The sequence below is a fragment of the Grampus griseus genome, assembly GCF_964374135.1.
Source record: "Grampus griseus genome assembly, chromosome: 6".
NCBI lineage: Eukaryota > Metazoa > Chordata > Mammalia > Artiodactyla > Delphinidae > Grampus > Grampus griseus.
In genome coordinates, this window is record NC_139000.1 from 27,950,017 (window position 1) to 27,962,622 (window position 12,606).

The 12,606-nt window shown below is 36.1% G+C and overlaps 1 protein-coding gene and 1 long non-coding RNA gene across 2 annotated transcripts in view; one reads left to right on the forward strand and one right to left on the reverse strand.

The window, feature by feature from the left end:
• NIPSNAP3A (nipsnap homolog 3A) lies at positions 1–10,282 on the reverse strand. The gene is made up of 6 exons (XM_082657315.1): positions 10,126–10,282; positions 7,316–7,526; positions 5,074–5,232; positions 3,419–3,568; positions 923–1,009; positions 1–833 (listed from the first exon to the last, which is right to left on the reverse strand). Exons 1-6 carry the CDS (start codon positions 10,183–10,185, stop codon positions 757–759), a joined length of 744 nt encoding a protein of 247 aa, XP_082513441.1. The 5' UTR covers positions 10,186–10,282; the 3' UTR covers positions 1–756.
• The window catches only part of LOC309824438, a 27,078-nt gene continuing 24,626 nt past the window's right edge, over positions 10,155–12,606 (forward strand). The window contains exon 1 of the long non-coding RNA XR_014296930.1: positions 10,155–10,220. This is a non-coding gene — a long non-coding RNA (uncharacterized lncRNA). The remainder of the gene's footprint in view (positions 10,221–12,606) is intronic.

Genomic DNA, 12,606 nt, shown 5'->3' on the forward strand with positions numbered 1-12,606 from the left:
TATTAGGGCAAACATTTCCATAACCATAAATATCTCATTAAAACAAACAGATGACCAAGTACCTTTGTTAAACAGTGATTTAAAATGAAGTAAAAATTAGTAAAGTTAACTGTAAACGAAGATACTGCAGCATATAAACCAATGGGTCATCAATAACTTTTAATACCAAGACCTAATAACATTATTTTCCAGGTAAGTAATTATTAATGTGAAAACCATAATTAATACAGATGACCCCGGTAACATTGTACTCTTCCATAGTAAAGAAATATGTTTAATATTTTTATGAATCCTATCTGGTAGTATAAAATAAACTTTAATGGACAAAAACTTTTAAAATCTCAGAAAAACAGACATGATGAAAAGGTTAATAATGTATACAAATATTTTAAAGATATTATCACAGCTATGGAAATGAAAGAATCACTTGAATGTAAGAAAATGCTATAAAAGCAGAGGGTTGTCAAAATAGAGAAAAAGAGATATTTGGAAACAAATGAAAAGTCAAGATCCTATAGTAATAGCAACTATTTTTAATGTATGACAGATACTGAAATGCCTAGGCAAAAAGGAACAGACTGTTTACTGACGTGGTGGTGATAGTGGACAGAGGTAGCTTTTAAATATGCAAGGGACATAGCAAATTAACTTACCACCTCCATCAAATAAAAGTGAGAATCTCTTGGGAGAATTTAAGCACCATTAGTAGACACAGCTTATGGCACTTAATGAAATGCTTCATTTATCAGTGGAAGACTATTTCAATGGTGAAAATGACATAGGAATCAGAAGCATATTCTGCTGAGACCCAAGGAAGTTAACACTCTCCCGAACTGGAAAAAAATTCATAAGAAGGTATATAAAGTTATTGACTAAATCAGATTTGTTCTAAGAATAACTTGTGCTTAGTGAAGTAGCTTACCAGCTGCCACAACTCTGGGATCCTCATGAGACTGGTGTCTCCCAGCTGCTCGGCTATCCGCACTCTCGTTCCACCAAAGAACATGAACTGCAGAAATAAATAAACCAGAAATAGATTCTAAAGACTGTGGCATTGCTCAAATAAGAAAGACAGAAACATTAATCAGAAACTGTAACTCCTATTCTTTAAATAAAAATAGTGATTATCAACAGGGTAACACTAAGTATATTAGTGATAAGATTTCAGAGGGGTGAGCGATCTGGGAGAGAAATTTATAAACATTGTTTCCAAAGTTTTCTTACTATAAATAATGCTGACATAAATTTCATTAGAGCAGCAGTACATGTACATAATAAGAGCAATGCTGATGACAACTTCTACTAACATTTATTGGGTGCCTACTGCATGTTGAGCCTGGTTTTACATTTTGTGTGTATTAACTCATTTAGTTTTCATAATAACCTTCAGTGGTAGGTTATTATTATCATCATTTTATGGATGAGGAAACTAAGGCACAGTAAGGTTAAGTAACTCACCCAAGGTGACAGAGTTTTAAGTGGTGGAGCTGAGATTCAAACCCAGGCAGTCTGGATCTGATTATATTCTTAACATAAACTCCTAAAATTTAAATTGAGAGAACCAAAGAGTATCTTACATATGTACACTTACAAATGTACAGTGTATATATTATACACTATCCTCCAGAAGTGAAGTACTGATTTATACTCAGCATATTATCATATTCCTAGTACACTGAGAATGAATTTAAGATTAAAAAGTGTGTGTACACACATTTCAGTAGTTTTTTTAAATAAAAATTCTACACGTCTATTATAGTAAATTAGAGATTTAAAAAACCTTTAATGTCATCATTCAAATGTGATTATATATTGTATATCCTTTCAAATTTCCTTCTTGTATAACTAAAAACATTCGTATTTCCTAGAATGTTGGCAAAAACAGTTGAAAAAATTAAGCTTTTTATTTTATTGCCAAATTATTAAGGGGGGCAAGATTAAGCCAATACAACCCTACATAGTACAACAGTACTTGTTTGTCCCCAACCCCTCCAATACTATATCTATATAATATGTTTTTATTAGGTGAAAAATGGCATCCAATTATTGTTTTAATCTGCAACTTCTTTAATATATATTAGTCATCTGTGTCATCTTTGCATAAGCTTTTATTTTTCTTTTTGCTTTTGGATTTCATTTATTTTTTTTTGGTATGCACAGAAATTTGAGCCTTTGTACAATAATATCATCAGTTCTTTTCTCTCCTTCATAGTTTCTTCATTTGCTTTTGGCTTAGAAATGTTGTTCTCACATATTATTAAATAAATTTATCTATATTTTGTTTCAGTAATTCTATGAATTCAGTTTTTTAATTGATATTTATAATCCATCTTGATTTTATTTTAGTGTATGGTGTGAGAAAGGCATCTAATAATTGTCATAATTTTTCTCCTCTTCATGTATTTTCCAACTTAAACAAACATCTATTTTTGCACAGTCCAACTTTTTTTTTACAATATATTATTAAAAGTTGAATTTCTGGGCAACGATCAGCTCAACTCTGGATATGTTAGGTTTGAGATGTCCATTAGACATGAAGTGGAGAATATGAGGCGGCAACTGGATATTATGAGTTTTCAAATATTAAAAGTCTTAACTATCCTTTCAGATAAACTTTAATATCCCAAATAGGTGTTTTATTAAATAAATCAATATGGTATACATACTATGTGTATATAAGTAGTGAGAAATGGGTAATTTTTTTCTTTGGGCTTGTCCATGTCCATTTAATATTTACAATAACTATATATTACTTTTCACCCCCAAACAACCCAAGTAATATTATTTTAAAAAATCACAAATGGTACAACAGTACAAACTTTCACATATAAAATAAATAAGTTGCTGAGAAGCTTAAAAGTTCCCATCACAAGGAAAAAAAAATTGTAACTATGTGAGGTAATGCATGTTAACTAAACTTATTGTGGTAATCATTTCACACAATATATACATATTATACATACACAATATATACATATACATGATATATATACATATATCAGATCATTATGTTGTACACCTTAAACTTACATAATGTTATATGTCAATTATATTACAATAAAAGTGGGAAAAAAATCAATAAAACTCCATTCAGAGATTATGTAGATTATGAAAAAGAGATTATGAAAGGAATAGGTGATTTCTTGAGGTCCTTTCCAGTTTTAAAAATTTTATCATTTTGATGTATCAGAGAAAAAAGCAGTTCAGTATTTGAAAAAGGCTTCATAAGGTATTAATATTCTAAATAAATAAGATTTAAAACAGGTTTACTCAACCCTTAAAATCACAAAAAACTAAAAATTTGGCAATAAAAGGTAAAATACACTCAATAATGAGAAGAGAGACAAACTGACCCAAGGAACTTAACAGTAGATCACCAATATACTTTGCAATTTCACAGAGAGATGGACAACTGTACCTCTGTTGAGTATTCCATATTCTGCATGGAACACTCCAACTAATTTTGTGTAGCCTTGATTGACATGTGTATGAACGGCCCTTTTAAATGGGTCACCCCACAGAGCTGGCCCACCAGGTTTCATCTGAAAAGTAGCCAGTTCGTAGACTCCTGGAATAGGGAGAAAAATAAGTATTTTACTGAACACATTCAAGCAATTTGTAATCCTGTCTAGTTTGGTTCCAGTGGAAAGCTAATCTATATATAGATTTGGAGGATCATATATACATATACATGTTTATGTAGACATATTTATTAATAATTTGCACTGTGCTTTTATATTTAGAAAGTCCTTGACCTACTTTAAGGATGAGTTGTTAAGCTTATAGAGAACAAAGAAATATTTTTAATATTTTAAAAATATTTTTAATTTATAAAATTTATCAATAAAATTGTGAGAAAATAATGGAATAGGACCTTTTAGCTGCCTGCATTTACACTTTTATAATAGAAATGAATAAAGTATTTTCCAATCTCTTACGGTTCTGTTCTTCTTTCCAACTTCTACTACTTTTTTGCTTTATATAATTTCCCCCTATAGGTTTCCATTTCTACCAGGAACAGCAAGCAAACAATGGACCTGAAGTGACTGTCTCAGAGTTTTTGAGGCAAAACAAACCCTGAAGGAGGTGGTTTTATTATTCCAGGTATATAATATCCAGGTAAATACTTGAAAAGTATTTTACCTTCTGGGTGGAAGTATAGGGTGGGTGGACAGAAAGAAACTAGGGGACCAGTAGATTTGAGAAGTAAAGGAAAAACATGCAAAAGTTACTGAAGAATCATGAATAACATAGAGGAAGAGAACCAAGATTTGACATTGTCTTTGAAGCCCACTAGTTCATTTAGATGGTGCCTAAAACTGAGGGGATCTAGGTGGATAAGGATCTAAATAAGACTTTTCAAATCTCTTGTAATCCAAAATGCACTACAGAGTTGGGAATAATGGGGGAAATAAAATAAAATTTAAATTAGTTTATGCTTTTTCTAATCTGACCTTTGTTTAAAACTGGATTGAGGTAATAATTTCTTTAAGTCAGCAAGAAGTGAAATCAGGAAGAAGACAAATCTTTAGGAATTATTTTCAAACTGAGAAATAAGAAAGAGGAAGACATAAAAGTTAGACTACAGTAATACAGCTTGGCAGTTCCAGTTAATTCATTCCCCCCAAACAGTCAAATTTTATAAGCAAATTTGTACTTCATGATTTGAGATTAGTAGTAATTTATGAAAAAATACTTTTATATCTAAAAGTTTGTAATATTTAAAAATTATGACAAAATATCATACAGTATCCCTCATCTACCCACATGTGTTCTCTGCTCCCAAGGCCCAACTTCTCAACTTTTAGTGACCATGTCAACTTTTTCTATAATATAGCTAAACTTTAAGTATCAGTAATGATACCAATTTGGAAAAATACTCCATTATTTAATGCTCAATTTTTAAGAATAAGCTAAGAGCTCCAAATTATTTTTATCTCAACAATCAACATATGTTCCTATATTATGCAAAAGATTAACTTCATTTTTTTCCAGTAGAACTTTAGTTTTTATAGCTTAAAATCTTTAATATTTTCTCCATCAAAATTCAGTGACTGAGACGGAAGGACTTACCTTCTTTTGGAGGTTTTTCTAATTTGCACCATGGCACCAGATAAGTAATTTCACTCTCTTGTTTATCAATAAGAGCCAAATTTGGAATGAGAAATTGTTCTTGCCATTCCTTATCTTTGGCCAAGGCTTTCTGAACTTCAGTTCGATGAGCAAAATTGTCTATGGGATGAAAAGGAGTAAGAAAAATAAAAATGTCTGATTTAAAACCACCTGTACTTTTTCTGGGTTTCATTCAGTTTAGTAAATGTTCATCGAGGCCACATAAGGACTGTGTTATATCACTGGAGATACCAACATAAGTAAATGTGACGCCTGTCCCCAAGCTGTTCATGGTCTAAAAGGGGAGTAGGAACGTAAACAACTGATAATATCATATAGTAATGGGCTTTATATGCTCTACCACTTAGTAGGTAGTTGTGAGGCTTAGGTAAGTTATTGAAGCTTTGTGTCTGTTTAACGCCAGGGCTGAAGTGAGGATTAAATGAATTAGCACATGAAAGGAGCTCAGAACAGTGTTTGGCACCTAGTGAGTACTCAGTATCTGTTAACTATTCTTATTAATTTTATTGAGGCATTTAAATTATGGCGCCAGTTTAGAAAAAGACTGTTTTTCTTTGTCAGTGGTGATGGTGATGAGTGGTCAGGTCAAGGTATAACTGAATTAAATTGAACATAAATGAAATTAAGATTTGCTTTTTCAGCCTCTTCTTTGAACAAACAGCTTCCAAAGAAATAGTGCTCATTCTCTTAATTACTGTCATCCATTCTTTTTACCCAGTACTATTTCTCTTCTGTTTGTTACCCATATGTTACTAACATATGGGCCTAGTACTAATATTTACTAATAGGGCCTTATAAGACTAATGGTAAAAGAGTTTTCTATGGTTTACGTTGCAGATAAGGAATAACAGCCTTCTTAGAGCATTAGTAAGTTATATCAGGACCTTACGAGTAATTTCTTAATGGGACGTGATTCAGCTGGTGGTGCATTAAAGCATAAATTGTGTTTTTTTTAATAAATTTATTTTTGGTTGCGTTGGGTCTTCGTTGCTGCGTGAGGGCTTTCTCTAGTTGTGGCGAGTGGGGGCTACTCTTCGTTGTGGAGCTCGGGCCTCTCATTGCGGTGGCTTCTCTTGTTGCGGTGCACGGGCTCTAGGCGTGTGGGCTTCAGTAGTTGTGGTTCGCAGGCTCTAGAGCGCAGGCTCAGTAGTTGTGGTACATGGGCTTAGGTGCTCCGCGGCATGTGGGATCTTCCCAGACCAGGGCTTGAACCCGTGTCCCGTGCATTGGCAGGCAGATTCTTAACCACTGCACCACCAGGGAAGTCCCATAAATTGTGTTTTAATGGGGTTTGTTTTATTACAACAGGGAGAACCCCTAAACTATGGCCACGTTAAATTCAGAATGAGTACTTTTCATATTAAAGTACTATATGACTATTAACTTTGGACACTGATGACCAAACACTAAATGAAATTATTAAAAGTTCTTTAGATATCATCAAGTCCTGATGTGACTTCACAAAAATTTAATATTGGAGTTAAACATTCTAGGGATTCCTGTAACCGTTCTTCTTGTAAACCAGGGGTTGGTCAACTTCAATATTGAAAGAACTCACTTCCTTTCCTTTACCTCCCTAGCCTAGTATAATGACAGTGAATTCCTTGAAACTCTGGGGGCAGAAAAAAACCCAAAGTGGTCCTGAAATATAACAAAATTATTAAATCTTAAGGATGGGTGAGGGCTTCAAAGTTAACTATCATCCCCTATCAACTTCTATTTCCCTAAAGTCCCTAGATGTTTGAATGATTTCTGCTAAAACATTGATATCCAGCTATAGCTTCAATATAAAGAAAAAATAATTCTACTTTCTTTTATGATCCTAACTCACTCTGGTTCTTGCATTAACTGCTTTAAATTTTTCATAAAAAATCTTTACAATAACCATTCTAAACTTTTTTTTCTAGAATTAAAGTCTAGCTTAGAATTTTATGACTTGGAATTGGAGATGCCACATTTTCCCAATATTGCTTCCCATATGATAATATAAAGGTTCCAGCAATGGGCTGTTAAGAGGTATACTGTTGGGAAGAATAATCACTGAATTAATTTTTTTGGTATTGCTTTTTTAGTTTTACTTAACCTGTATGTATTTATAGTAACATAGATCCAAGAACTAAGTCTCATGTAATATCTAACTGAATGAAAATCTGTACTGAATACTTAAGCTGATGACTCATACCATACTTCCAAACATGAAACACTTTATTCATTCTGCCTCCAAATTCTACAGTCCAGAATCCAACCAATTCAGAGTGAGCTGTCCGAAGATGAATGTTTTTCTTAACATTTTCCAGGAACTCATTCATCTTTGAGGGCTTAACATAACAGGTACGAAATTCATAGAATGTTCCATCGTATTGTCTGGGGCCTGTAGCAAAAGATGAGCACACCTGAAGAAAGATAAGGCAACTTGAAATATTTGGGGAAGGTAGGGTTTATAATATTATGTTACAAACAAATCTGAGTCTGGAAACAAGGGACACTCATTAAACTCATAATCTGTTTCGACTTCTGTTGTCCTCTCTCCACTGAATTTGTTTAGAGATATGTCAATAAAGATGCCTGCTTTAAACATTCTAAATATATAGCTACTGTTTCCTAGCAGGGGCTCCACCTTTAGTCACTTTTCCATGAGAAGCTCCTAAGAAGGCACTGGGTCAGTCTCTTTACCAAAGGACAATTAGGATCCTAATAAATTTTACAAATAGTTAGGATCCTGATAAATTTTACAAATAGTTTATTATCCCTTATTTAGCTAATATTCCATCTATATTGAATAGCATATGTATTAGAGTTAAGCATTTAAAACAATTTTTTAACACATACAGGTATTTTGGCTGGCACAATGACAATGTGTTTACTGGCAGAAAACTAATTTTTTTTTTACGTTCTTAAAACAATGGAAATTGCTGGTCAGGTAGAAGTATTTTCTAAATCCAGTGAAGTGGACCACTAGTCAAAAATAGGACAGGAGTGTAACTAATATAATAGGAAACTATGACTTAGCCAGTTGCATTGTACTATGGTGATAGCCTGTGTAAATGCTAGAAAAAGGAAACATCAGTAAGTTAGAATTGTCTGAATAATTATTAGGGTTTAATTACGTATGCAACCTGAAGAAGGGCATTTAATCCACCCAATTATAGCAGGTTGATGGAAATATCCCTTAAGAACCATTCATTACTTTTGTAATAGTCATATGCTCACAATGTAAATTTCTAATTGGGTTCTCTGAGTAAACTTAACTTTCAGTAGATGCTTTGTGTATGTATATGTGTTTGTGTGTATATATATATATATGTATATACAAATATATGTATATACACACATGCGCATACATATACATTCATATAGCATCCTAGTTTACATATCCATCGTACATAAGTTTGGTTAGCATGTGCACATTTCCTGAAGCTGATTATACCAGAATTATCTATTAAAGTAGTTTTGGTACTTATAAGGCTATTGATGAATTTTGGGCTTATACTGACTACCTAATATGTCAAAGGAAAACAGTAGGCTTCTTCTTCTGACATATATTTTGTTTACAAAACACAGTAATGCATATATTTTACTTAATTGTGTATAAGGCTTAATTATAATAATCTCTCTTGAGGTCATTCCATGTCTATGATGAGTTATACTCTTATTGCCCAACTGACTTAAGCTTGCCATCAAAAACAATTGCAGCTGCCCCTGTATTTGACAGATATTCTTTTTGTGCCATCTTACTAAACTTTACTAACAGAATGTTAAGCAAATAAAAACTGCCTAGTATTTATAGTTTAAAAATATTATAAATAAAATATAAGTATATCAGATATCAGAAAATGGGCCAATAGGGTACTTGTAACAATTGCTTTTTAAGTTGCTTTTCAGGGAATTTGTATTTGGAGATCAAAATATGTGATCAAAGGCATACATTTTATTATCGTTGGCAGAAGAACGTGTCCGCCTTGTATCCTCAAGTCCATTCTCTACGTCTGCGTCTTTATTCCTGTCCTTCCCCTAGGTTTGTCAGAACCATTTTTTTTTTCATTTTTTTGGTTGACATTTAATAACATCAAAGTTCAGAGTAAAATTCTAAGGAATAATTCTTGGTCCTGCCCCAATAGAGAGAATCAGAATAAAGACTGTATTGCTAATCTTGGGTGAAGGGGCCATTAATGGTTCCTCTTTAGTCTTCACCAGAAAGTCAGTCTCTAGAGTAGATTATAATCCCCTTCTTACTGCTCTTTGAAAAAGAAGTAAAAGCCTAAACACCAAAAGGAAAAAACCTCTAGGTTAGATTCACAGAATAGGCCAATTCCTGACAGTTAAGGCTGAATCACAATAATCTATTTTGTACATTTTTTATCCAGATTAAATAAGTTGTCATCATCATATTTGCTACGAGATTCCTGACACTGCCTGACTAGGGCACCAACCTCAGGAGACAGTGGCATCTGAGCAGGATCTTCACCACCTGCACCCTGGGCCCCCTCTTAAAGGTTCTCTGCCTGCAAAATGCTGGAAGGTTGTGTATTTCGCTTAATAGGGGGAGGCCTGTCCTATTGCCCCTTCAGTCTGGAGGGGCTTGTCAAAACACAAATCAGTAAGAGAGGCCGGACCAGTGTCTAGCACAGGCCCCAATGCGGCGACAGCAACCTCGCAGAGCCGCAAAAACGCAGCAGCTGGCGCTTCAGGGTGACCTCAGGGCTTCCGGGTACCTAGGCTAGAAACGGCCCCTGTCCACGACTGTTTGCGAGCCGGCCAGAGGCGACCCTGGCATTGGGTCTTCCTCTAACGGAACCCTTCCTCCTGCCGCGCATCCCGGGGTCCGCCGCCACGGGATTCCAAGACTTGTACTAGAAGTCGGCTCTGCGGCAGCAGAACCACGTTGGCAGGTCTGGGCCCGTAGGCGCATGCGCGGCCCGCGCTCTCCCCGCAGACGCCCCTCCCCGCCCCTCCCCCAGGGAACGATTTGGGCGCGTCTCGGACGGCCAGTACCTGAGGCGCCTGCGTCCGAGCGGCCAGAGCCTTAGTCAGGCTCCTTCGGAGGGCAAGCATGGCACGGCTTCGAGCGCTGAGAAGGGCAGCGGCCGGTATTCTTCCTTGAATTCTTTCTCCTGTGGCTTCCCGACTAGCAGGGAGCGGCGCCTGCACAACTCCCGGACGCAGGCGGGGGCGGTTCGGCTCCTCCTCCTGCGTTGGGGCCGGGGGGGCGGGTTGGGGGGCGGCCGGACCGCCCAGTCTGCCAGGCGTCTTCCGCAGCCTGAGCCCCGGACGCGTTTGGTGTTAGCTCTGACCCTTCCTCCACGTTGGTTCCCTCGAACGTTCTTACCCCCAGCGTCAGAAATGATATTAGAATTAGCTGAGTGCTGATGTCGCTCCTGTACCACCTGTCTGGGCCCGTCGCCTCATCTCCTTGCGCACGTGCGTACAGTTCCTAAAAGTTCGTGTGTAGGATGCGAGTGTGTACGCCCAAGGAGCCTTCACTTTTCTGTTCTAAGTGCATTCTCCTTCCCCATCACTGCCCACAGCGCGAAGTTGCAAGGCTCCTGATAACTTACACTATTTTCCGGGAGCTCAGAGGAATGGGCGCACGGAGCTAGATATGAAAAATTCAAATATAAACATACGTTGTTAAAATTCTGTGATCCTTAAAAGCAAAACCTTTGGTCTAGTCTCCCTTATCCCTGATTATTGCTCACCAGAATAATCACCTTTCAACATTTCGAGCTATTTCTTCTGACGCCTGTTTCTGTATTTTTAAATAATAGGCATATTTTGCTATTTCTTGTGTTTTTTTTTTTTTTTCGGTCTAGATAGTATCTATTGACTCCTTCTATGGAAGAAGAGGATTTATATCTCTAGTATAACACTCCCCCCAAATAATTTCCCTTCCTGCGGCTAATAATATTTACATGAAAAATAATCAGTTAATTGATTACATCATTAATTTACATTATTTACATCATGTTAATGTTTATGTTATTCTTGCTAATAGTTACATTATTGCAAACATTAATGCAATATTGCTTATATTATTAGGACTAGGGGGTTAGTTGTACCTTGTACAATGACTTGAATCATCTGTTCAGAGGAAAGGAGGCTTTTTAAAATTAGTAATTCCAGAAGGGCGAGTCATTTTTTCCAGATGATGGGCATCCATTTCTAACTAATGAAGACAAAACAAAGCATCATCTGTGCCCAGACTGGATCTTTATGTTTAAATTTATTTTCTTAGACTCCCCCCTCCCCAACCCCGGAATTAATTTATTCCCTCATTCAACCCATATTAAATTTCTTCTATGCTTCAGTCACTTTTCCAGAAACTGGGGTGCAGAGGTGAACAAAAGACAAAGTCTGTGTCCCCTTGGAAGTTCCAGGTTAGGGGAAACAGATAGACAAATGAAAGAAAAATATATCAGGGATTAATAAATACGTCGAGGAAAGACAAAGTAGGATATGGAGAATAGAAAGTGCTGGAGGGAGGTAGCAGAGACTGCTAGCTCTTTCCCAATGCCATTCTTGTCCCAACCCCTCTTAAAAAAATACTAATAGAACCCAGGCAGCTTGGTGCATCCGCGTGACTTAAGTCCTGGCCAGTGGGATGTTTTAGCGCATTTATGACCTACTGTAAGTGATCTTAAAGTTGTGTAGGAGGGGTTGTTTTCCTCTTTGCCTTTTTCTTATTTCTGCCTGCTAGAATGTGGATGTAATGGTTTGAGTTCTTGGTCTTTGAGGTAGAAGCCACATGCTGGGGATGGCAGAACAACAAGAGAGAAGCAGCCTAGGTTCTGACACCAAGGAACACCATACTAGGAGCCCTGGACTGCCTGTCTCTGGACTTCTTCCACAAGAGAATTCATCTTCTAGTTTAAGCCACTGCTATGTGGCTTACGTCTATGATCTTAATCATAGGAAGGTGACTATTTTTTTATTTCTCTTTTTCATTTGTTTCTCTTCTTTTCCTTATACTTATTAATCACCAGATTCTTTGCCAAAACTCAAAATGATTAAACCTGTTAATCAGTTTATCAGTTTCGTCTTCTAGAGATATCTTTCAGGAGTCTTTTCTCTTGGTCCAGTGTGGACTAAGCGTTCTCTAAGGTGGCCCTGTAGTAATTCTTGGATCTCCTTTCACTGATCTCCTGGGGAATCTCGTTTGCCTTGTGTTGGACCTCATTTTTCCAGGATCTTGCATCTTGTTTTTTCCTCCTAATTTTAGGAGACAGCACATGGGACTTAAACTTTTGAGACTTGCATCTCTAAAAATGTCTTTATCAACCTCCTTAAATTTATAGTTTGGGTGGGTGTAAAATTCTACATTGGAAATAATTTTTCCTCATGTTTTTAAAGGCACTGCTCCATTGCATTATAGTTTCTAGTGAGACATTCATCCCGTTCTGATTCCTGATCCTTTGTATGTGACTTATTTCTCTCTGGAAGCTTTTATGTTTTTCTTGTTTTCCCTAATTTTTTGAA

Coding starts and splice junctions, on each gene's coding strand:
- NIPSNAP3A (XM_082657315.1), bottom strand. CDS start 10,185: ATGCTTGCCCTCCGAAGGAGCCTGACTAAGGCTCTGGCCGCTCGGACG. Junction 3,569..5,073: donor AGAAAAACCTCCAAAAGAAG/GTAAGTCCTTCC, acceptor TCCCTATTCCAG/GAGTCTACGAACTGGCTACT. Junction 834..922: donor TCCCAGAGTTGTGGCAGCTG/GTAAGCTACTTC, acceptor ATTTTTTTCCAG/TTCGGGAGAGTGTTAACTTC.